At 50.1% G+C, this 23522-nt stretch overlaps 1 protein-coding gene across 2 annotated transcripts in view; it reads left to right on the top strand.

Annotated features, from left to right (window-relative positions):
• SRPX (sushi repeat containing protein X-linked) overlaps positions 1-23522 on the top strand; it is a 176670-nt gene that overhangs the window by 118323 nt on the left and 34825 nt on the right. For both annotated transcript variants that reach the window (XM_044286628.1, XM_044286627.1), the window contains one exon: positions 22514-22647. In XM_044286628.1, coding sequence (XP_044142563.1) covers positions 22514-22647 — 134 coding nt within the window. The remainder of the gene's footprint in view (positions 1-22513; positions 22648-23522) is intronic.

The raw sequence follows: 23522 nt of genomic DNA, 5'->3' as shown, positions 1-23522 counted from the left end.
ATATACTGCCTACATGGTTAAATAATACATCTGCACAATGCCCACACAATACCACCATTCACTGCTTAAAGGCTATGTACACCCTCATATCTCTAAATTACTAAATTATCTAAACCTTATCTCTAAATTACTAAGATGTCATAAACACTTATTAAAGCCACATTCTTATCAGTAAGATAAGAACTGAGCTATGATGAGTGTTTATAACATCAGAGATAAGGAGCCGTCAGCTCCCCAACTGACCGAAAAGAGAGAAAATCCAGGGCTGCTGCTAGAGCATCTCAGCTATATACAGAAAACAGGGTTCCATATTTGAAATAAATTAGAAAAAAAAGATTTTTAGCTCAAAATAAGTACAATGCAATAATAAAAAATTGCCCCAAAGGTGTATATAGCTTTTAACTAGAGAAGGCATTATTGGTTAAGCCCCTTTAGTGTTGTAGGGCAGACATTCACTATAAAGCGACACACCAGTTCAAGAAAAAACAAAATTGCACTGATACTTGCATGGAGCCCTCCTTTTTATCTTTTTAGGCTTCGTTCACATCACCGTTCAGCCTTTCCGTTCTCCTGCCCCTAAACGGAGCAGGAGAACGGAAAGGCTGAACGGTGATGTGAACGTAGCCTTAGCTGCAGATCCATCAGACCCCGGGCTCCTCTTCTGCCATCCAAGATTCCCGCAGCAGTTCCCAGACTGCCTGATGCATCTTGTGTATGTGGTAGCCCAAGACACTTTCTTCTGTCTAAGTATTGGCCAGCACTGCTAATGTAGACATTGCTGGCCAATGCAATAGCAGGGCTGGACAAGTAGGAAGTTGTATGGGCTACCAATGGACAGGGTGAAGAGGAGCCAGAGAATTTGTGAATCTGCAACTAAAAAGATGAAAAGAAGGGTATCGGGTAAGTGTTGTGTTAATGCAAATTTTTTTGGGTCAAAGGATTGCTGTAAATCTTCCTGGATTCCGGTTGAATGTGTTGAAGTCTTTAGCTGCACATTGTAGGAGGTTTATATGCTTGCTTTAATGGCTTCTAATGGAAATGGCATCTGCTGTTCAGCTCTCTGTAATGGACTAATAATGACACTGAGGGACTGTAAGAGAATGGGGACATAAACGTCCTTATTTTATTTTTCCTACTCTTTCTCTGACAGCAGAAGAATAAAGACACGTGTACAATTACCAGGCTAAACAGAACTGTCTTATTAGATATAAAGTACAGTGGCCTTTGTGACAGAACACTGATAACAAAAAAAGGCTGCAAATTTTTGCTCTAGCATTATTTGTGCAAAAATTTTGCGATCTTATGGGTTTTTGCTTTGCTCACGACACATTTTCTAATTGGGTGATGCTTAGAGGAGGAGTGTGGCCCCCAACAGATATACGATATGATTTACGCCAGAGACTGGCATAGATTATAACACAAATCTTTACCAGCTGATGTATCACATACATTTTATTTTATGGTGCATGTATAGCAAAGATGTGACAACTTTATTGAGGCCTGACTCTCCTGTATACTTTGGATTAAGACTGACATATGACACACCAGTCTTAGTAAATTCCCCCTATATCTATAAATTCAAGTTGCAGGCAGGATTTTGTTTCATTGCATATTCTAAGCTCCCCCAACTTCTCTTGATGGCAGCCTTCTGCAGCCCTTGTGCAACTTTCAGCTGTATTACCGGTAATGTTCCCTCTAAGCCTTTGTATCTATTGAGAGAGGCAGCCAGGAATCTGGATGTTTCCTTTAAACCGGTTCTACAGGATCTAATAGTTGATAATCTATCCCTAGGATAGGTCATTAATATCAGACTGGCGGGGATCTAAAGGGTTTAAAGGGAATCTGTCACATTGATTTTGGACTATTATCTGCTGTAATTAGTGTTGATCGAATTTCGAAGTTACCAAAGTGGACTTCAATCCGATTTTCAAGGAAAATTTGATTCGTCACAAAGCCGAATTTCCTCGCGCTTTGTGTTAACGAATAAATTTTTCCAGAAATGGAGGTAAAAAATAAATAAATAAAATACTCACCTAATCCATTTGCTTGCAGAGAGGTCATCGTGGCCATCATGATTTAAGAAAATGCGCTGACTGGCGGTGATGACGTCACCGCACCTGGCTAACTTGATGACGTGATCACAACAGGGCATGCAATATTTTTAACTTTTTCTTAAATCAAGATGGCCGCGACGGTCTCTTCGTGAGCAAATGGATGTGTTGTTTTTTTAAAATAAATTTCTTTTTATTTCAACTATATAAAAGGCATATACAGATTCAAAAATCCACATTACATAAAACAAGAATACATCAACATTTTACCCCCCGTGCCCTCCCCCCACCCTTTGGAGAAGAGAGAGGAAAAAAAAAAAAACACACATATCCGGCACTAATTCAACAATTTTTTCCATATTTTATTAATTTTTTCTGATCTCACATTATATCAAATTAGCAACTGATTAGCGAATTTACCCATTTCGCAAATTAGCGATTTACCCATTTCCGGAGTATGAGAAGTCTGGCTTGAAATAATACTTTACCTAAAACCAATCGTATCTCTTTTTTTTGTTTAAGATGTTCTGTAGCCCCTAATATACAGACTACTGCGTCTTCAGAAACTTGAACACACAGAAAAACTGTTAGAATCTCTGCAATTTCTTTCCAATACCTAAAAAGTTTAGGACATCTTCAGAAACAATGTATAAGATCCGCATTCTCTCCCCTACATTTTGGGCACTTATCGGAAGTTCTCACACCCATTTTTTTTAACGCCCAAGGAGATCGATGTAGCCTATTAACTATAAAAAACTGAGATATTTTATGTGAACCCCTTTCCGACACCATAGTATAGCTTCTAAGAGCATCATTCCAAAATCCTTCAGTTTATCTTCCTCAAGTACTTGACCTAGATATTTCATCCCTTTTTTTCCCAGTCTATATAGGACCTAATCTTTTGCAATTCCTTTACGTTACCGTATTTTTCGTCCTATAAGACGCACTTACTTATTTTCAATAAAGCCTTCTTATTTCCACTCATCACTTGTTGTACGTCTGGTTCATGGTTCCATGACATTAGGACCAAGCCATGAATTCTGACGGTACAGGGCCATCCTCGCTACCTACGCTGGTTGCCAGACTTGATCAACAGGATCACCTGTTGGGTCGGTTCGCTGTGGCGTTGCAAACCCTGCTTGAACGCACGGCTCATTTAGCTTCCGTTGCCGATGGGTCGGTTGTCACTCCTGGGCCCGCTCCTACTGCCGCTCCGGTTGTTGCGCCAGAGTCTACCCCGACACCTGTTGCTGCGCCTGCGGTGTTTCGGGGTATGACCGGTTCTGCCCCCCTTCCACAGCGCTTTGGGGGAGAGCCAACTCAGTGCCGAGGTTTCCTTAACCAGGTGGGCATTTACTTCGAGTTGCTGCCACATGCCTTTCCTACTGAGAGATCAAAGGTGGGCTTCTTGATCTCGCTGCTCTCGGACAAGGCCTTGGCCTGGGCCAGCCCTTTATGGGAGAACAACAATCCGGTGGTTGCCGAGTTTTCCGGTTTTGTTGCTTCTCTTCGGAAGGTATTCGATGTGCCGGCTCGTGCTGCCTCTGCTGCGAAGCTCCTTATGTCCATCAGACAGGGTTCACGATCCGTAGCTGAATACGCCATTGAGTTTCGTACCCTGGCAGCAGAGGTGGGCTGGAATAATGAGGCTCTGGTCGCTGCTTTCTCTCATGGTCTCTCGGATGCCTTGAAGGATGAGGTTGCAGCTAAGGACCTACCAGTGGAGCTTGAGTCTCTTATTTCTTTCCTGATTTTGATTGACACCAGACTCAGGGAGAGACCTTCCTTTAAGGAGAGCCTGCGGAGGCCTTCTAACAGATTGGCGCCTACGTTTGCTGTCCCACCCGTGCCTCCCTCTCCTCCCACTGCCTCCTGGGGATGACTTGTCTGGGGGTGAACCCATGCAGCTGGGGTTTGCTCGCCTGTCCGAGGGGGAGAGGGTACTCCGGAGACGCGAGGGCCGATGCATGTACTGTGGTCTCGGTGGGCATTTTCGGTTGGCATGCCCGAACCGTCCGGGAAACGCTCGCACCTGAGATCCTGTCGGGGGCAGATCTTGGGTGGAGTCTCCTCGTCCCCGGTTTCCCGTGTTGACAAACCACTGATTACTGTTGTCCTCTCCTGGGTCGGGGGCTCGGTGACGACCCAGGCGTTGGTGGACTCTGGTACTGGTGGTTTGTTCATTGATAGTGTGTTCGCTGCCGCCAATTCCATTCCTCTGCAGCCTCGAGGTTCCCCACTGGCTCTTGAGGCGATAGACGGCAGACCCCTTCTGCCGCCACACGTGACTCATGAGACCCTTCCAGTGGGGATGGCCATTGGTGCCGTTCACAGAGAGTCGGTCTGTCTCCAGGTTATTTCGTCTCCACACTACTCGGTGGTCTTGGGGTACCCCTGGCTCCAGAAGCATAATCCGACTTTCGATTGGAAATCGGCCGAGATCCTCTCGTGGTCACCGCAGTGTGGGGCTAGTTGCATCCATGGGCCTGTCAAGTTGCTGAGTACTTCCTCGGACTCTCTGTTGCCTCCTGAATACGAGGAGTACCGGGATGTATTCGATAAGGTGCGTGCGGTTGCCCTACCTCCGCACCGCCCATACGATTGTGCCATAGAGTTACAATCTGGTGCCGTTCCTCCTCGTGGCAAAGTCTATCCACTGTCGGTAGCGGAGAATGAGGCCATGGAGGAGTACGTGAGGGAGGCGCTTTCACGCGGACACATTCGCAAATCCTCGTCCCCGGCAGGGGCTGGATTTTTCTTTGTGAAAAAGAAGGGCGGTGAATTGAGGCCTTGCATCGATTACAGGGGTCTCAATCGCATCACGATCAAGAACGCTTACCCGATACCCTTGATTTCCGAGCTGTTCGATCGCCTCAAAGGGGCCACGGTCTTTACCAAACTCGACCTGAGGGCGGCATATAACCTGGTAAGGATCAAGGCGGGCGATGAGTGGAAGACCAGCGTTTAACACCAGGACCGGTCATTATGAATCCTTGGTTATGCCCTTTGGGTTGTGCAATGCGCCCGCAGTCTTCCAGGAATTCATCAACAATGTTTTCCGTGACCTGTTGCAGCAGTGTGTGGTGGTCTATTTGGATGACATCTTGGTATATTCTGAATCCATGGAGGCCCACATTCTGGATGTCAGACGAGTGTTGCAACGGTTACGAGAGAACAAGCTGTTCGGTAAGCTTGAGAAATGCGAATTTCACCGATCCCAGGTAACCTTCTTAGGTTACATCATTTCCGCTGAGGGGTTCTCCATGGATCCTGAGAAGGTTTCGTCTGTCTTACAGTGGCCCCAGCCCAGTGGTCTTCGTGCCCTGCAGCGCTTTTTGGGCTTCGCCAATTATTATCGGAAGTTCATCAGGGACTTTTCCATGCTAGCCAAGCCTCTCACGGATCTGACCAGGAAGGGCAGTAATCCCCAGGTCTGGCCGCCCGAGGCCATCCGAGCTTTTGAGGCTCTAAAGTCCGCCTTTGTGTCGGCTCCGATTCTGTCGCATCCCAACCCTGGGTTGCCGTTTGTCCTCGAGGTGGACGCGTCTGAGACGGGAGTAGGCGCCCTCCTGTCTCAGCGTAGAACACCGGAGGGTCCTCTGCTTCCTTGTGGGTTTTACTCCCGGAAACTGTCTTCCGCGGAGTGCAACTATCAGATTGGTGACAGGGAGTTATTGGCCATCGTGCAGGCCCTTAAAGAATGGAGGCACTTGCTCGAGGGTTCGGTGGTTCCGGTTCTCATCCTGACGGACCACAAGAATCTGACCTACCTCTCTGAGGCCAAGAGATTGACACCACGTCAGGCCAGATGGGCTCTGTTCTTGTCACGTTTTAATTACGTGGTCTCCTACCTACCCGGTTCCAAGAACATCAGAGCGGATGCCTTATCACGGCAGTACTCCGAGCTGTCCGGGGAGGAGTCGATTCCGACTTCGGTCATACCTCCGAATCAGATCCTGGCCGCCATTCGCACCAGCCTGACCTCTCCCCTGGGTGAGCAGATTTTGGCGGCTCAATCTGGTGCTCCCTCTGGGAGACCCAACGGCATGTGTTTTGTGCCTGAGGAGTTGCGCACTCGGTTGTTGCGAACCTACCATAACTCCAAGGCCGCGGGGCATCCTGGAAAGAATCAGCTGTCCTGGGCTGTTTCACGTCTGTTCTGGTGGCCTTCTCTACGTTCCGACATCGCCGCATATGTAGCGGCATGCTCCGTTTGTGCCCAGAGTAAGTCCCCTCGGCACCTTCCGTTGGGCCTTTTGCAACCCATAGCCACCGGGGAGCGTCCATGGTCACACCTGGGGATGGATTTCATTGTGGACCTCCCTGCATCCCGAGGCCATACGGTCATTCTCATGATAGTGGATCGGTTTTCCAAAATGTGCCACTGTGTTCCTCTCAAGAAGTTACCCTCTGCACAAGAGTTGGCCTCGATTTTTGCCAGGGAGGTCTTCCGGTTGCACGGTTTGCCCAAGGAGATTGTGTCGGATCGGGGGAGTCAGTTTGTGTCCAGGTTATGGCGCGCCTTTTGCTCCTAGTTGGGGATTCATCTCTCTTTCTCCTCGGCCTACCACCCTCAGTCCAATGGGGCCGCAGAACGATCCAATCAGGCCTTGGAGCAATTCCTTCGTTGCTATGTCTCCGATCACCAAGACAATTGGGTTGACCTCCTGCCTTGGGCTGAGTTTGCCAGGAACACGGCGGTGAACTCTTCCTCTGGGACGTCTCCCTTCATGGCCAATTATGGGTTCCAACCTGCCGTGTTACCGGAGGTATTCTCTCCCCAGGATATTCCGGCTGTGGAGGATCACCCGTCCTACGTGCTTCTTGGGTAAGGATCCAGAGGTCCCTTGAGGTCTCTGCGCAGCGCCAGAGACTCCAGGCTGATCGCAGACGAGCGCCCGCTCCTTCCTACCAGGTCGGAGACCGCGTATGGTTGTCCACCCGCAACCTCAACCTTCGAGTGCCCACTCCCAAGCTGGCGCCTCGCTTTGTTGGTCCCTTCCGAGTGCTTTGCAGGGTAAACCCGGTAGCCTATGCCCTTGCGCTTCCTCCTGGCATGCGGATCTCCAACGTGTTTCATGTCTCCCTGTTGAAGCCACTGGTGTGTAATCGTTTCACTTCCTCGATTCCTCGGCCTCGTCCGGTCCAAGTGGGCAATCGTGAGGAGTATGAGGTGAGCAATATCCTGGACTCACGCCTGGTCCGCGGCCGGGTGCAGTTTTTGGTCCATTGGCGTGGTTATGGTCCAGAGGAGCGTTCCTAGGTTCCCTCCGCAGATGTCCATGCTCCTGCCTTGCTCCGAGCCTTCCACGCACGCTTCCCTCAGAAACCGTTCCTTACTCCGCGGAGGAGGGGCCCTTGAGGGGGAGGTACTGTCATGGTCTTACCTCCTTGCTGTTCTCCTTCGTTTGACATGTGCTGGCGGCCATCTTGGTTTCTGGGTTTTCTTGTAGCCTCCCACCCTGCGGCTCCTCCTTCCCACTGGGAGGAGCTGGATGCCTAGCTCATATATATAGGAGGTCTGTGGCTTCAGTTCCTTGCTTGGTCCTCCTGTGCTCACATGCTTCTAAGACTGCTGCTGCTTCTGGTTCCTGATCCTGGCTTCGTCTGACTACCCTGCTGATTCCTGATCTTGGCTTCGTCTGACTACCCTGCTGATTCCTGATCCTGGCTTCATCTGACTACCCTTCTGGTTCCTGATCTCTGGTTTCGCAAGACCCTGCTTCGGTTTAGCCATCCGTTTGGACTTTTTCCTTACAGCTTTATTTTCAATAAAGCCTTCTTATTTCCACTCATCACTTGTTGTACGTCTGGTTCATGGTTCCATGACAGCGGGGCCCGTGTAGTAGAATGCAGTCACTGCACGGGCCCCGCTGTCATTATAAAAGCAGATGCGACCCCCTACCCCTTGTATTGGCGTACATAGATAATTTTTCCTTCCCCATATTGAAGACCTTTAAACTCCTTATCATTTCTTATTTTAGATGCCAGGGGTTCTATTGCAATAGCAAATAGTAATGGGGAGAGAGGGCATCCCTGCCTGGTGCCCCTATAAAGGGAAAAAGGCAGGGACAAGCTCCCATCCACCATCACCCCAGACCTCGGATTGGAATATATACGTTGAATCCATCTTATAAATCCCTCCCCTATACCAACCCTTTTCCAAACTGCCCATAAATACTCCCATTCGATACCATCAAATGCCTTTTGAGCATCCAGTGAAAGTATATCTTTGTCGTCAGTTTCTATTTTATTAGATTCAATGTTTAGGAAAAGCCTTCTTATATTTGAATATATCGTTCTTCTGGGTATAAAACCTGTCTGATCTTCATGGACTATACCTTTAATCACCTTAGAGCAAATGGATGTGAAATGGATTGTAGAACCTGGGCACAACATGGAAAACATTCCCAATCTTTGGGAAGTAGATAGATAGCTAGATAGATAATGAATAGATATCTAATTGTAATACCCAATAGTAAATATGTTGAAAGCCATTGGAAAAGGGTACAGCAGAGCACAGAGAAATATAAGTAATAAAATGCATGCTTTTCCCAAATACATTTTGCAGCTGTCAACATCATGGTCTAATATGAGATATATTTTATCTGGTAACACGGTAATAGAAGCACTCAGCCTTGAACACCATGATCTTGGAATTAATGTGCATGACATGACAAGTTCAGCTTGTCTAGATCACAGTGACCTAAAAACATTTACTTTTTTTTATTAAAAAAATAAAATAAAAAATAAAGCAAAAAAGGTCAAGTACATCCACTGCTCTAACTTAGACATAATGATATTAGGCCAATTCATCTGATAAAAACAACTATTTTTACAATGATTGGAGCAAAATTTGCAATGATTGTCTGACTTCAGTAAATGGCAAAATAATACATAATACAAAGTAATTGGCAAAATACAAGGCACTTACTAATGTACTTTGATTATCCATATTACTTCCTTTTCTGGCTTGATTCATTTTTCCATCTCATTATAAATTTCTCGTTTCCATAGTTGCGACCACCCTACAATCCAGCAATGGTGGTCATGCTTGCACACTATAGGAAAAAGGTCCTGCATGGGCAGGAACTTTTTCCTACATTGTGCAAACACGACCAACCCTTTAAAATGTCAGTAATTTTAGTAAATATATAATGATTATTTACCTATTAGCCAAAGATTTTTAAGACTGATATTTAGAAATATAATTCCCATTGTTTAAAGGGGTTTTCTGGGATTTAGATATTGATAACCTATCATCCAGATCAGTGGCACCAGAAAGAAAAGCCATCTGCTCACTTTATAGTTGACAGTGGTAGCTGATTGGTGGGAATGCAATGTGTTGGCCCCCCATAAAGCTGATATTGATGACCTATCCTAAGCATACTCTAGGTCATCAATATCTGACTTCTGGAAAACCTCTTAAACATAACATGTGATTTAGGCCATGAAGGTCCTAATAAGGAAAAATGTTAGTATTCTTTTTGGGATTGGCTGAGCGGTCCATTATTACTAATATACAAACTAATCTTAGAGACAACAGTGCAGGGGAATGATGGTTGTTTGCATTCATTTCTTGTAGGATGGATGAACCAGGCTGGTCTGGCTGGATCAGGGTGGACTGGGAACTTAAAGTGGCCCTGGAAAAGAACCTAAAATTGACCCGATTTTGTAGGGGATTCCAAATTCACAGAAAGCAGGGCAACACAAGTAGGCGGGGCCAACACAAACCACAACAGATATAGGTGGGGCCACCACTACCATAATGCAGCAAAAATACCACCCCAAAAATACAAAAACCACAGTGCAGCTTAAAATGCGGTTGTATCACCACCCTGAGGACAGCGATAGAGTTGAATTCAGGAGGCCACTTGCGGCTGCCGGCCAGGTGCATTAGCACTTGATGCTCCTGGCGACAATGCTGAGAGCATCAGATTATGTGCCCAGCTAGCTGCTGTTAGAAGGGCTTGGGCAGCCCCTGGACATCGGCCCAATGGGAAATTTTCCTGAAGGGTTTATGGCCAGTCCATCCCTGGACATGATTTGTCCATAGAGTGTTCAGCTATACAAAAGAAGACTAATCTATCAGTCCTGTAGGACATACAGTACAGACCAAAAGTTTGGACACACCTTCTCATTCAAAAAGTTTTCTTTATTTTCATGACTATGAAGGCATCAAAACTATGAATTAGCACATGTTGAATTATATACATAACAAGAAAGTGTGAAACAACTGAAAATATGTCATATTCTTGGTTCTTCAAAGTAGCCACCTTATGCTTTGATTACTGCTTTGCACACTCTTGGCATTCTCTTGATGAGCTTCAAGAGGTAGTCACCTGAAATGGTCTTCCAACAGTCTTGAAGGAGTTCCCAGAGATGCTTAGCACTTGTTGGCCCTTTTGCCTTCACTCTGTGGTCCAGCTCACCCCAAACCATCTCGACTGGGTTCAGGTCCCGTGACTGTGGAAGCCAGGTCATCTGGCGCAGCACCCCATCACTCTCCTTCATGGTCAAATAGCCCTTACTTTCAAAGTTTTCCCAATTTTTCGGACTGACTGACTGACCTTCATTTCTTAAAGTAATGATGGCCACTCGTTTTTCTTTACTTAGCTGCTTTTTTCTTGCCATAATACAAATTCTAACAGTCTATTCAGTAGGACTATCAGCTGTGTATTCTCCTCAATGCAACTGATGGTCTCAACCCCACTTATAAGGCAAGAAATCCCACTTATTAAACCTGACAGGGAACAGCTGTGAAGTGAAAACCATTTTAGGTGACTACCTCTTGAAGCTCATTAAGAGAATGCCAAGAGTGTGCAAAGCAGTAATCAAAGCAAAAGGTGGCTACTTTGAAGAACCTAGAATATGACATATTTTCAGTTGTGTCCCACTTTTTTGTTATGTATATAATTCCACATGTGTTAATTCATAGTTTTGATGCCTTCAGTGTGAATCTACAATTTTCATAGTCATGAAAATGAAGAAAACTCTGTGAATAAGAAGGTGTGTCCAAACTTTTGGTTTGTACTGTACATGCAACTAACCAATACCTCCCTGTGGCAACCTAAGTCCTCATGGACAGAAAAAGAAGATAAAAGTAAGTAGGATTTTAACATCTATGTCCCAGGGACTACCTTTGTGTCATGGTCTTACCTCCTTGCTGTTCCCTTCGTTTGACATGTGCTGGCGGCCATCTTGGTTTCTGGGTTTTCTTGTAGCCTCCCACCCTGCGGCTCCTCCTTCCCACTGGGAGGAGCTGGATGCCTAGCTCATATATATAGGAGGTCTGTGGCTTAAGTTCCTTGCTTGGTCCTCCTGTGTTCACATGCTTCCAAGACTGCTGCTTCTTCTGGTTCCTGATCCTGGCCTCGTCTGACTACCCTGTTGGTTCCTGATTCCGGCTTCGTCTGACTACCCCGTTGGTTCCTGATTCCGGCTTCGTCTGACTACCCCGTTGGTTCCTGATTCCGGCTTCGTCTGACTACCCCGTTGGTTCCTGTTCCTGGCTTCGTCTGACTACCCTTCTGGTTCCTGACCTCTGTCTCCGCAAGACCCTGCTTCGGTTTAGCCATCCGTTCGGACTTTGCTACGGCTTGCTCTTCAATAAAACCTTCTTATTTTCCACTTATCTCTTGTTGTACGTCTGGTTCATGGTTCCATGACATTAGGACCAAGCCATGAATTCTGACGGTACAGGGCCACCCTCGCTACCTACGCTGGTTGCCAGACTTGATCAGCAGGATCACCTGTTGGGTCGGTTCGCTGTGGCCTTGCAAACCCTGCTTGAACGCACGGCTCATTTAGCTTCCGTTGCCGATGGGTCGGTTGTCGCTCCTGGGCCCGCTCCTACTGCCGCTCCGGTTGTTGCGCCAGAGTCTACCCTGACACCTGTTGCTGCGCCTGTGGGGTTTCAGGGTATGACCGGTTCTGCCCCCCTTCCACAGCGCTTTGGGGGAGAGCCAACTCAGTGCCGAGGTTTCCTTAACCAGGTGGGCATTTACTTCGAGTTGCTGCCACATGCCTTTCCTACTGAGAGATCAAGGGTGGGCTTCTTGATCTCGCTGCTCTCGGACAAGGCCTTGGCCTGGGCCAGCCCTTTATGGGAGAACAACAATCCGGTGGTTGCCGAGTTTTCCGGTTTTGTTGCTTCTCTTCGGAAGGTATTCGATGTGCCGGCTCGTGCTGCCTCTGCTGCGAAGCTCCTTATGTCCATCAGACAGGGTTCACGATCCGTAGCTGAATACGCCATTGAGTTTCGTACCCTGGCAGCAGAGGTGGGCTGGAATAATGAGGCTCTGGTCGCTGCTTTCTCTCATGGTCTCTCGGATGCCTTGAAGGATGAGGTTGCAGCTAAGGACCTACCAGTGGAGCTCGAGTCTCTTATTTCTTTCCTGATTTTGATTGACACCAGACTCAGGGAGAGACCTTCCTTTAAGGAGAGCCTGCGGAGGTCTCCTAACAGATTGGCGCCTACGTTTGCTGTCCCACCCGTGCCTCCCTCTCCTCCCACGCCTCCTGGGGATGACTTGTCTGGGGGTGAACCCATGCAGCGGGGGTTTGCTCGCCTGTCTGAGGGGGAGAGGGTACTCCGGAGACGCGAGGGCCGATGCATGTACTGTGGTCTCGGTGGGCATTTTCGGTTGGCATGTCCGAACCGTCCGGGAGAACGCTCGCACCTGAGGTCCTGTCGGGGGCAGATCTTGGGTGGAGTCTCCTCGTCCCCGGTTTCCCGTGTTGACAAACCACTGATCACGGTTGTCCTCTCCTGGGTCGGGGGCTCGGTGACGACCCAGGCGTTGGTGGACTCTGGTGCTGGTGGTTTGTTCATTGATAGAGTGTTCGTTGCCGCCAATTCCATTCCTCTGCAGCCTCGAGGTTCCCCACTGGCTCTTGAGGCGATAGACGGCAGACCCCTTCTGCCGCCACACGTGACTCATGAGACCCTTCCAGTGGGGATGGCCATTGGTGCCGTTCACAGAGAGTCGGTCTGTCTCCAGGTTATTTCGTCTCCACACTACTCGGTGGTCTTGGGGTACCCCTGGCTCCAGAAGCATAATCCGACTTTCGATTGGAGATCGGTCGAGATCCTCTCGTGGTCACCGCAGTGTGGGGCTAGTTGCATCCATGGGCCTGTCAAGTTGCTGTGTACTTCCTCGGACTCTCTGTTGCCTCCTGAATACGAAGAGTACCGGGATGTATTCGATAAGGTGCGCGCGGTTGCCCTACCTCCGCACCGCCCATACGATTGTGCCATAGAGTTACAATCCGGTGCCGTTCCTCCTCGTGGCAAAGTCTATCCACTGTCGGTAGCGGAGAATGAGGCCATGGAGGAGTACGTGAGGGAGGCGCTTTCACGCGGACACATTCGCAAATCCTCGTCCCCGGCAGGGGCTGGATTTTTCTTTGTGAAAAAGAAGGGCGGCGAGTTGAGGCCTTGCATCGATTACAGGGGTCTCAATCGCATCACGATCAAGAACGCTTACCCGATACCCTTGATTTCCGAGCTGTTCGATCGCCTCAAAGGGGCCACGGTCTTTACCAAACTCGACCTGAGGGCGGCATATAACCTGGTAAGGATCAAGGCGGGCGATGAGTGGAAGACCGCGTTTAACACCAGGACCGGTCATTATGAATCCTTGGTTATGCCCTTTGGGTTGTGCAATGCGCCCGCAGTCTTCCAGGAATTCATCAACGATGTTTTCCGTGACCTGTTGCAGCAGTGTGTGGTGGTCTATTTGGATGACATCTTGGTATATTCTGCATCCATGGAGGCCCACATTCTGGATGTCAGACGAGTGTTGCAACGCTTACGAGAGAACAAGCTGTTCGGTAAGCTTGAGAAATGCGAATTTCACCGATCCCAGGTAACCTTCTTAGGTTACATCATTTCCGCTGAGGGGTTCTCCATGGATCCTGAGAAGGTTTCGGCTGTCTTACAGTGGCCCCAGCCCAGTGGGCTTCGTGCCCTGCAGCGCTTTTTGGGCTTCGCCAATTATTATCGGAAGTTCATCAGGGACTTTTCCATGCTAGCCAAGCCTCTCACGGATCTGACCAGGAAGGGCAGTAATCCTCAGGTCTGGCCGCTCGAGGCCATCCGAGCTTTTGAGGCTCTAAAGTCCGCCTTTGTGTCGGCTCCGATTCTGTCGCATCCCAACCCTGGGTTGCCTTTTGTCCTCGAGGTGGACGCGTCTGAGACGGGAGTAGGCGCCCTCCTGTCTCAGCGTAGAACACCAGAGGGTCCTCTGCTTCCTTGTGGGTTTTACTCCCGGAAACTGTCTTCCGCGGAGTGCAACTATCAGATTGGTGACAGGGAGTTATTGGCCATCGTGCAGGCCCTTAAAGAATGGAGGCACTTGCTCGAGGGCTCGGTGGTTCCGGTTCTCATCCTGACGGACCACAAGAATCTGACCTACCTCTCTGAGGCCAAGAGATTGACACCACGTCAGGCCAGATGGGCTCTGTTCTTGTCACGTTTTAATTACGTGGTCTCCTACCTACCCGGCTCCAAGAACATCAGAGCGGATGCCTTATCACGGCAGTACTCCGAGCTGTCCGGGGAGGAGTCGATTCCGACTACGGTCATACCCCCGAATCAGATCCTGGCCGCTATTCGCACCAGCCTGACTTCTCCTCTGGGTGAGCAGATTTTGGCGGCTCAATCTGGTGCTCCCTCTGGGAGACCCAACGGCAGATGTTTTGTGCCTGAGGAGTTGCGCACTCGGTTGTTGCGAACCTACCATAACTCCAAGGCCGCGGGGCACCCTGGAAAGAATCAGCTGTCCTGGGCGGTTTCACGTCTGTTCTGGTGGCCTTCTCTACGTTCCGACATCGCCGCATATGTAGCGGCATGCTCCGTTTGTGCCCAGAGTAAGTCCCCTCGGCACCTTCCGTTGGGCCTTTTGCAACCCATAGCCACCGGGGAGCGTCCATGGTCACACCTGGGGATGGATTTCATTGTGGACCTCCCTGCATCCCGAGGCCATACGGTCATTCTCATGATTGTGGATCGGTTTTCCAAAATGTGCCACTGTGTTCCTCTCAAGAAGTTACCCTCTGCACAAGAGTTGGCCTCGATTTTTGCCAGGGAGGTCTTCCGGTTGCACGGTTTGCCCAAGGAGATTGTGTCGGATCGGGGGAGTCAGTTTGTGTCCAGGTTCTGGCGCGCCTTTTGCTCCCAGTTGGGGATTCATCTCTCTTTCTCCTCGGCCTACCACCCTCAGTCCAATGGGGCCGCAGAACGATCCAATCAGGCCTTGGAGCAATTCCTTCGTTGCTATGTCTCCGATCACCAAGACAATTGGGTTGACCTCCTGCCTTGGGCTGAGTTTGCCAGGAACACGGCGGTGAACTCTTCCTCTGGGACGTCTCCCTTCATGGCCAATTATGGGTTCCAACCTGCCGTGTTACCGGAGGTATTCTCTCCCCAGGATATTCCGGCTGTGGAGGATCACCTTTCCGTCCTACGTGCTTCTTGGGTACAGATCCAGAGGTCCCTTGAGGTCTCTGCGCAGCGCCAGAAACTCCAGGCTGATCGCAGACGAGCGCCCGCTCCTTCCTACCAGGTCGGAGACCGCGTATGGTTGTCCACCCGCAACCTCAACCTTCGAGTGCCCACTCCCAAGCTGGCGCCTCGCTTTGTTGGTCCCTTCCGAGTGCTTCGCAGGGTAAACCCGGTAGCCTATGCCCTTGCGCTTCCTCCTGGCATGCGGATCTCCAACGTGTTTCATGTCTCCCTGTTGAAGCCACTGGTGTGTAATCGTTTCACTTCCTCGATTCCTCGGCCTCGTCCGGTCCAAGTGGGCAATCGTGAGGAGTATGAGGTGAGCAATATCCTGGACTCACGCCTGGTCCGCGGCCGGGTGCAGTTTTTGGTCCATTGGCGTGGTTATGGTCCAGAGGAGCGTTCCTGGGTTCCCTCCGCAGATGTCCATGCTCCTGTCTTGCTCCGAGCCTTCCACGCACGCTTCCCTCAGAAACCGTTCCTTACTCCGCGGAGGAGGGGCCCTTGAGGGGGAGGTACTGTCATGGTCTTACCTCCTTGCTGTTCCCTTCGTTTGACATGTGCTGGCGGCCATCTTGGTTTCTGGGTTTTCTTGTAGCCTCCCACCCTGCGGCTCCTCCTTCCCACTGGGAGGAGCTGGATGCCTAGCTCATATATATAGGAGGTCTGTGGCTTCAGTTCCTTGCTTGGTCCTCCTGTGTTCACATGCTTCCAAGACTGCTGCTGCTTCTGGTTCCTGATCCTGGCCTCGTCTGACTACCCCGTTGGTTCCTGATTCCGGCTTCGTCTGACTACCCCGTTGGTTCCTGATTCCGGCTTCGTCTGACTACCCCGTTGGTTCCTGATTCCGGCTTCGTCTGACTACCCCGTTGGTTCCTGTTCCTGGCTTCGTCTGACTACCCTTCTGGTTCCTGACCTCTGTCTCCGCAAGACCCTGCTTCGGTTTAGCCATCCGTTCGGACTTTGCTTACGGCTTGCTCTTCAATAAAACCTTCTTATTTTCCACTTATCTCTTGTTGTACGTCTGGTTCATGGTTCCATGACATTAGGACCAAGCCATGAATTCTGACGGTACAGGGCCACCCTCGCTACCTACGCTGGTTGCCAGACTTGATCAGCAGGATCACCTGTTGGGTCGGTTCGCTGTGGCGTTGCAAACCCTGCTTGAACGCACGGCTCATTTAGCTTCCGTTGCCGATGGGTCGGTTGTCGCTCCTGGGCCCGCTCCTACTGCCGCTCCGGTTGTTGCGCCAGAGTCTACCCTGACACCTGTTGCTGCGCCTGTGGTGTTTCAGGGTATGACCGGTTCTGCCCCCCTTCCACAGCGCTTTGGGGGAGAGCCAACTCAGTGCCGAGGTTTCCTTAACCAGGTGGGCATTTACTTCGAGTTGCTGCCACATGCCTTTCCTACTGAGAGATCAAGGGTGGGCTTCTTGATCTCGCTGCTCTCGGACAAGGCCTTGGCCTGGGCCAGCCCTTTATGGGAGAACAACAATCCGGTGGTTGCCGAGTTTTCCGGTTTTGTTGCTTCTCTTCGGAAGGTATTCGATGTGCCGGCTCGTGCTGCCTCTGCTGCGAAGCTCCTTATGTCCATCAGACAGGGTTCACGATCCGTAGCTGAATACGCCATTGAGTTTCGTACCCTGGCAGCAGAGGTGGGCTGGAATAATGAGGCTCTGGTCGCTGCTTTCTCTCATGGTCTCTCGGATGCCTTGAAGGATGAGGTTGCAGCTAAGGACCTACCAGTGGAGCTCGAGTCTCTTATTTCTTTCCTGATTTTGATTGACACCAGACTCAGGGAGAGACCTTCCTTTAAGGAGAGCCTGCGGAGGTCTCCTAACAGATTGGCGCCTACGTTTGCTGTCCCACCCGTGCCTCCCTCTCCTCCCACGCCTCCTGGGGATGACTTGTCTGGGGGTGAACCCATGCAGCGGGGGTTTGCTCGCCTGTCTGAGGGGGAGAGGGTACTCCGGAGACGCGAGGGCCGATGCATGTACTGTGGTCTCGGTGGGCATTTTCGGTTGGCATGTCCGAACCGTCCGGGAGAACGCTCGCACCTGAGGTCCTGTCGGGGGCAGATCTTGGGTGGAGTCTCCTCGTCCCCGGTTTCCCGTGTTGACAAACCACTGATCACGGTTGTCCTCTCCTGGGTCGGGGGCTCGGTGACGACCCAGGCGTTGGTGGACTCTGGTGCTGGTGGTTTGTTCATTGATAGAGTGTTCGTTGCCGCCAATTCCATTCCTCTGCAGCCTCGAGGTTCCCCACTGGCTCTTGAGGCGATAGACGGCAGACCCCTTCTGCCGCCACACGTGACTCATGAGACCCTTCCAGTGGGGATAGCCATTGGTGCCGTTCACAGAGAGTCGGTCTGTCTCCAGGTTATTTCGTCTCCACACTACTCGGTGGTCTTGGGGTACCCCTGGCTCCAGAAGCATAATCCGACTTTCGATTGGAGATCGGTCGAGATCCTCTCGTGGTCACCGCAGTGTGGGGCTAGTTGCATCCATGGGCCTGTCAAGTTGCTGTGTACTTCCTCGGACTCTCTGTTGCCTCCTGAATACGAAGAGTACCGGGATGTATTCGATAAGGTGCGCGCGGTTGCCCTACCTCCGCACCGCCCATACGATTGTGCCATAGAGTTACAATCCGGTGCCGTTCCTCCTCGTGGCAAAGTCTATCCACTGTCGGTAGCGGAGAATGAGGCCATGGAGGAGTACGTGAGGGAGGCGCTTTCACGCGGACACATTCGCAAATCCTCGTCCCCGGCAGGGGCTGGATTTTTCTTTGTGAAAAAGAAGGGCGGCGAGTTGAGGCCTTGCATCGATTACAGGGGTCTCAATCGCATCACGATCAAGAACGCTTACCCGATACCCTTGATTTCCGAGCTGTTCGATCGCCTCAAAGGGGCCACGGTCTTTACCAAACTCGACCTGAGGGCGGCATATAACCTGGTAAGGATCAAGGCGGGCGATGAGTGGAAGACCGCGTTTAACACCAGGACCGGTCATTATGAATCCTTGGTTATGCCCTTTGGGTTGTGCAATGCGCCCGCAGTCTTCCAGGAATTCATCAACGATGTTTTCCGTGACCTGTTGCAGCAGTGTGTGGTGGTCTATTTGGATGACATCTTGGTATATTCTGCATCCATGGAGGCCCACATTCTGGATGTCAGACGAGTGTTGCAACGCTTACGAGAGAACAAGCTGTTCGGTAAGCTTGAGAAATGCGAATTTCACCGATCCCAGGTAACCTTCTTAGGTTACATCATTTCCGCTGAGGGGTTCTCCATGGATCCTGAGAAGGTTTCGGCTGTCTTACAGTGGCCCCAGCCCAGTGGGCTTCGTGCCCTGCAGCGCTTTTTGGGCTTCGCCAATTATTATCGGAAGTTCATCAGGGACTTTTCCATGCTAGCCAAGCCTCTCACGGATCTGACCAGGAAGGGCAGTAATCCTCAGGTCTGGCCGCTCGAGGCCATCCGAGCTTTTGAGGCTCTAAAGTCCGCCTTTGTGTCGGCTCCGATTCTGTCGCATCCCAACCCTGGGTTGCCTTTTGTCCTCGAGGTGGACGCGTCTGAGACGGGAGTAGGCGCCCTCCTGTCTCAGCGTAGAACACCAGAGGGTCCTCTGCTTCCTTGTGGGTTTTACTCCCGGAAACTGTCTTCCGCGGAGTGCAACTATCAGATTGGTGACAGGGAGTTATTGGCCATCGTGCAGGCCCTTAAAGAATGGAGGCACTTGCTCGAGGGCTCGGTGGTTCCGGTTCTCATCCTGACGGACCACAAGAATCTGACCTACCTCTCTGAGGCCAAGAGATTGACACCACGTCAGGCCAGATGGGCTCTGTTCTTGTCACGTTTTAATTACGTGGTCTCCTACCTACCCGGCTCCAAGAACATCAGAGCGGATGCCTTATCACGGCAGTACTCCGAGCTGTCCGGGGAGGAGTCGATTCCGACTACGGTCATACCCCCGAATCAGATCCTGGCCGCTATTCGCACCAGCCTGACTTCTCCTCTGGGTGAGCAGATTTTGGCGGCTCAATCTGGTGCTCCCTCTGGGAGACCCAACGGCAGATGTTTTGTGCCTGAGGAGTTGCGCACTCGGTTGTTGCGAACCTACCATAACTCCAAGGCCGCGGGGCACCCTGGAAAGAATCAGCTGTCCTGGGCGGTTTCACGTCTGTTCTGGTGGCCTTCTCTACGTTCCGACATCGCCGCATATGTAGCGGCATGCTCCGTTTGTGCCCAGAGTAAGTCCCCTCGGCACCTTCCGTTGGGCCTTTTGCAACCCATAGCCACCGGGGAGCGTCCATGGTCACACCTGGGGATGGATTTCATTGTGGACCTCCCTGCATCCCGAGGCCATACGGTCATTCTCATGATTGTGGATCGGTTTTCCAAAATGTGCCACTGTGTTCCTCTCAAGAAGTTACCCTCTGCACAAGAGTTGGCCTCGATTTTTGCCAGGGAGGTCTTCCGGTTGCACGGTTTGCCCAAGGAGATTGTGTCGGATCGGGGGAGTCAGTTTGTGTCCAGGTTCTGGCGCGCCTTTTGCTCCCAGTTGGGGATTCATCTCTCTTTCTCCTCGGCCTACCACCCTCAGTCCAATGGGGCCGCAGAACGATCCAATCAGGCCTTGGAGCAATTCCTTCGTTGCTATGTCTCCGATCACCAAGACAATTGGGTTGACCTCCTGCCTTGGGCTGAGTTTGCCAGGAACACGGCGGTGAACTCTTCCTCTGGGACGTCTCCCTTCATGGCCAATTATGGGTTCCAACCTGCCGTGTTACCGGAGGTATTCTCTCCCCAGGATATTCCGGCTGTGGAGGATCACCTTTCCGTCCTACGTGCTTCTTGGGTACAGATCCAGAGGTCCCTTGAGGTCTCTGCGCAGCGCCAGAAACTCCAGGCTGATCGCAGACGAGCGCCCGCTCCTTCCTACCAGGTCGGAGACCGCGTATGGTTGTCCACCCGCAACCTCAACCTTCGAGTGCCCACTCCCAAGCTGGCGCCTCGCTTTGTTGGTCCCTTCCGAGTGCTTCGCAGGGTAAACCCGGTAGCCTATGCCCTTGCGCTTCCTCCTGGCATGCGGATCTCCAACGTGTTTCATGTCTCCCTGTTGAAGCCACTGGTGTGTAATCGTTTCACTTCCTCGATTCCTCGGCCTCGTCCGGTCCAAGTGGGCAATCGTGAGGAGTATGAGGTGAGCAATATCCTGGACTCACGCCTGGTCCGCGGCCGGGTGCAGTTTTTGGTCCATTGGCGTGGTTATGGTCCAGAGGAGCGTTCCTGGGTTCCCTCCGCAGATGTCCATGCTCCTGTCTTGCTCCGAGCCTTCCACGCACGCTTCCCTCAGAAACCGTTCCTTACTCCGCGGAGGAGGGGCCCTTGAGGGGGAGGTACTGTCATGGTCTTACCTCCTTGCTGTTCCCTTCGTTTGACATGTGCTGGCGGCCATCTTGGTTTCTGGGTTTTCTTGTAGCCTCCCACCCTGCGGCTCCTCCTTCCCACTGGGAGGAGCTGGATGCCTAGCTCATATATATAGGAGGTCTGTGGCTTCAGTTCCTTGCTTGGTCCTCCTGTGTTCACATGCTTCCAAGACTGCTGCTGCTTCTGGTTCCTGATCCTGGCCTCGTCTGACTACCCCGTTGGTTCCTGATTCCGGCTTCGTCTGACTACCCCGTTGGTTCCTGATTCCGGCTTCGTCTGACTACCCCGTTGGTTCCTGATTCCGGCTTCGTCTGACTACCCCGTTGGTTCCTGTTCCTGGCTTCGTCTGACTACCCTTCTGGTTCCTGACCTCTGTCTCCGCAAGACCCTGCTTCGGTTTAGCCATCCGTTCGGACTTTGCTACGGCTTGCTCTTCAATAAAACCTTCTTATTTTCCACTTATCTCTTGTTGTACGTCTGGTTCATGGTTCCATGACACTTTGCCAATGTTTCAAGGCATACCTATTGTAATATACAATAGTAGAAATGCCTACTGGACTCCTAAGTACAGAAAGCAGAGAATGAATTTCAATGAATGAAATGCAAGGTTACACTGACCCTTTTCCCTCTATATATCAGTCTGTTCAGCTCCTCCTGTGTGCGGAGCGCACTGCATACACAGTGTGACAAGTTCCCTTTAATTCCGGCACCAGCCCCCTACTATCAGTTAAAGGCATTGTCTGGGTTCAGAGCTGACATATCCTATCTTCACCCTTCCGGCCCCCCTAATATAAGCATGCTCCAATGCTGAATTGTGCAGGGCAAAGGCATTTTTGGGGAGATCTGGTGACATACTAGGCTCTCCATGAGGATTGCTAGGCAGAGGCTTCTGCCTAGCTTTGTGCTAGGGCTGGCTTCAGCTCTGACCTAGCCGTTTTTGTAGCGTTAAAGCCCACATATTAGAGCCGGTGACATCACTGGCAACACTGCTAGGCGGAAGCCTCTGCCTAGCATAAACAAAAAAGCCCTTGCCTTGCGTGATGCAGTAGAGGGCAAGGGAGAGCATCAGGGCACAAAATGCTCCGATTCTCATATCAGAAGGGGGGGCGGGTAAAGGGTGAAAATGGGGATATGTCCAGGTTCAGCTATGAACCCGGACAACCCCTTTATTGGGCAGTCAAGTCACTTACTGATTCAGTTACAACACAAAGTGATATTGAGAAACATCTACATAGAAACATAGTGTATATTTACAAAAGCCAAAGGTCGGATTGAGAAGGTAGACTTCTAGTGTCTTCCTTTAGTTATTTTTTTTCCTCAGATGAAAGTACTGTATATTATACAGAATAATACATGATGCATAGTATGCTTTATATGTCATGTTTTACCACATTATTGATATTGCATATTTGCAACCTATGATTTTCATCAGTATTGTTTCTAGAAATGTTATTATGTATGTGATTTATATGCTTTTCTAAAGGGTGCAGCAATTTTATACTGTTCTTTTGTGTGTGTTTCATGCAGTTATGAATATTAATGTTGGACTAAAAAATGCAGTTGAATTTTTGGATCAGTTTTATGAAAAAAGAAGATTGTTAGTTATATCCACACCTACTGCGGCTGATTTTTACTACAGGTTACAAGTGGGAACGCTACAGGTACAGAGAGAAAATGCTATTTATTGCGTTTGTATTAATAATCTTATGTATTTCTATTGTGGAAATTTTGGGATACATGATTAATCACAAATCATAAATCTCATGGGATTGTAATGAGCCTTACTGCTTTAGGGTTCATGCACACGACCGTATGTATTTTGCGGTCCACAAAAACGGATCCTCAAAAAATACGGATGGCGTTTGTGTGCATTCCGTATTTTACGGAACAGCTGGCCTCTAACAGAACAGTACTTTCCTGATCGTCCTTGGCAGCACAAAACCAAAGAGGTTAAGTCCCCTAGGTACAATCAGGATAGAGACACATTAGAAAGCAATAAACGTAATTAAATGATTAGTTAGTAGGCCATATGCGGCTACACATGACACCAGAGCCCTGTATTTTTTTTATTCTCTAGGTGATCAGATGGACACTTTTTTTTTACCTCCCTGCAAAGTACCCAATCCCTTCCAGGTGGTATACAGGCTTGCCTGTCCCTCAGCCTGAAGGTGGAACGGGCGCACCTCTCCTGTGTAATCATACAGTGCCCCAGGCATGGTTCTGGCTGCTGAAGGCAAAACGGCTTGCACGTGCGGCTGGGGGGAGCTGGAGCAATGCACATGCCGCCCGGCTAAAGCGCATTCCGGAAGTCCGGCTATTTAATCTCGTGCCGGCGAGATGCTTACACTCTCAGCCACAACGATTCACCCGCTGTTTACTGCGGTAAGTATGGTGATTCATGCGGGATCTGGGGTTGTCTGCTTGGAATTATTATTTGGGCAGTTGCAGGACGTTTTTCATGTTATATGTTGTTTGCCTTAGCTTGTTACCATTCATGGGCATACTAATGGTTGCTGTATGAACCTTTTTCATACCA

This window comes from Bufo gargarizans, chromosome 3, assembly GCF_014858855.1.
Source record: "Bufo gargarizans isolate SCDJY-AF-19 chromosome 3, ASM1485885v1, whole genome shotgun sequence".
In the NCBI taxonomy this organism is placed as follows: Eukaryota; Metazoa; Chordata; class Amphibia; order Anura; family Bufonidae; genus Bufo; species Bufo gargarizans.
This window is presented reverse-complemented; position numbering and strand designations above follow the sequence as displayed.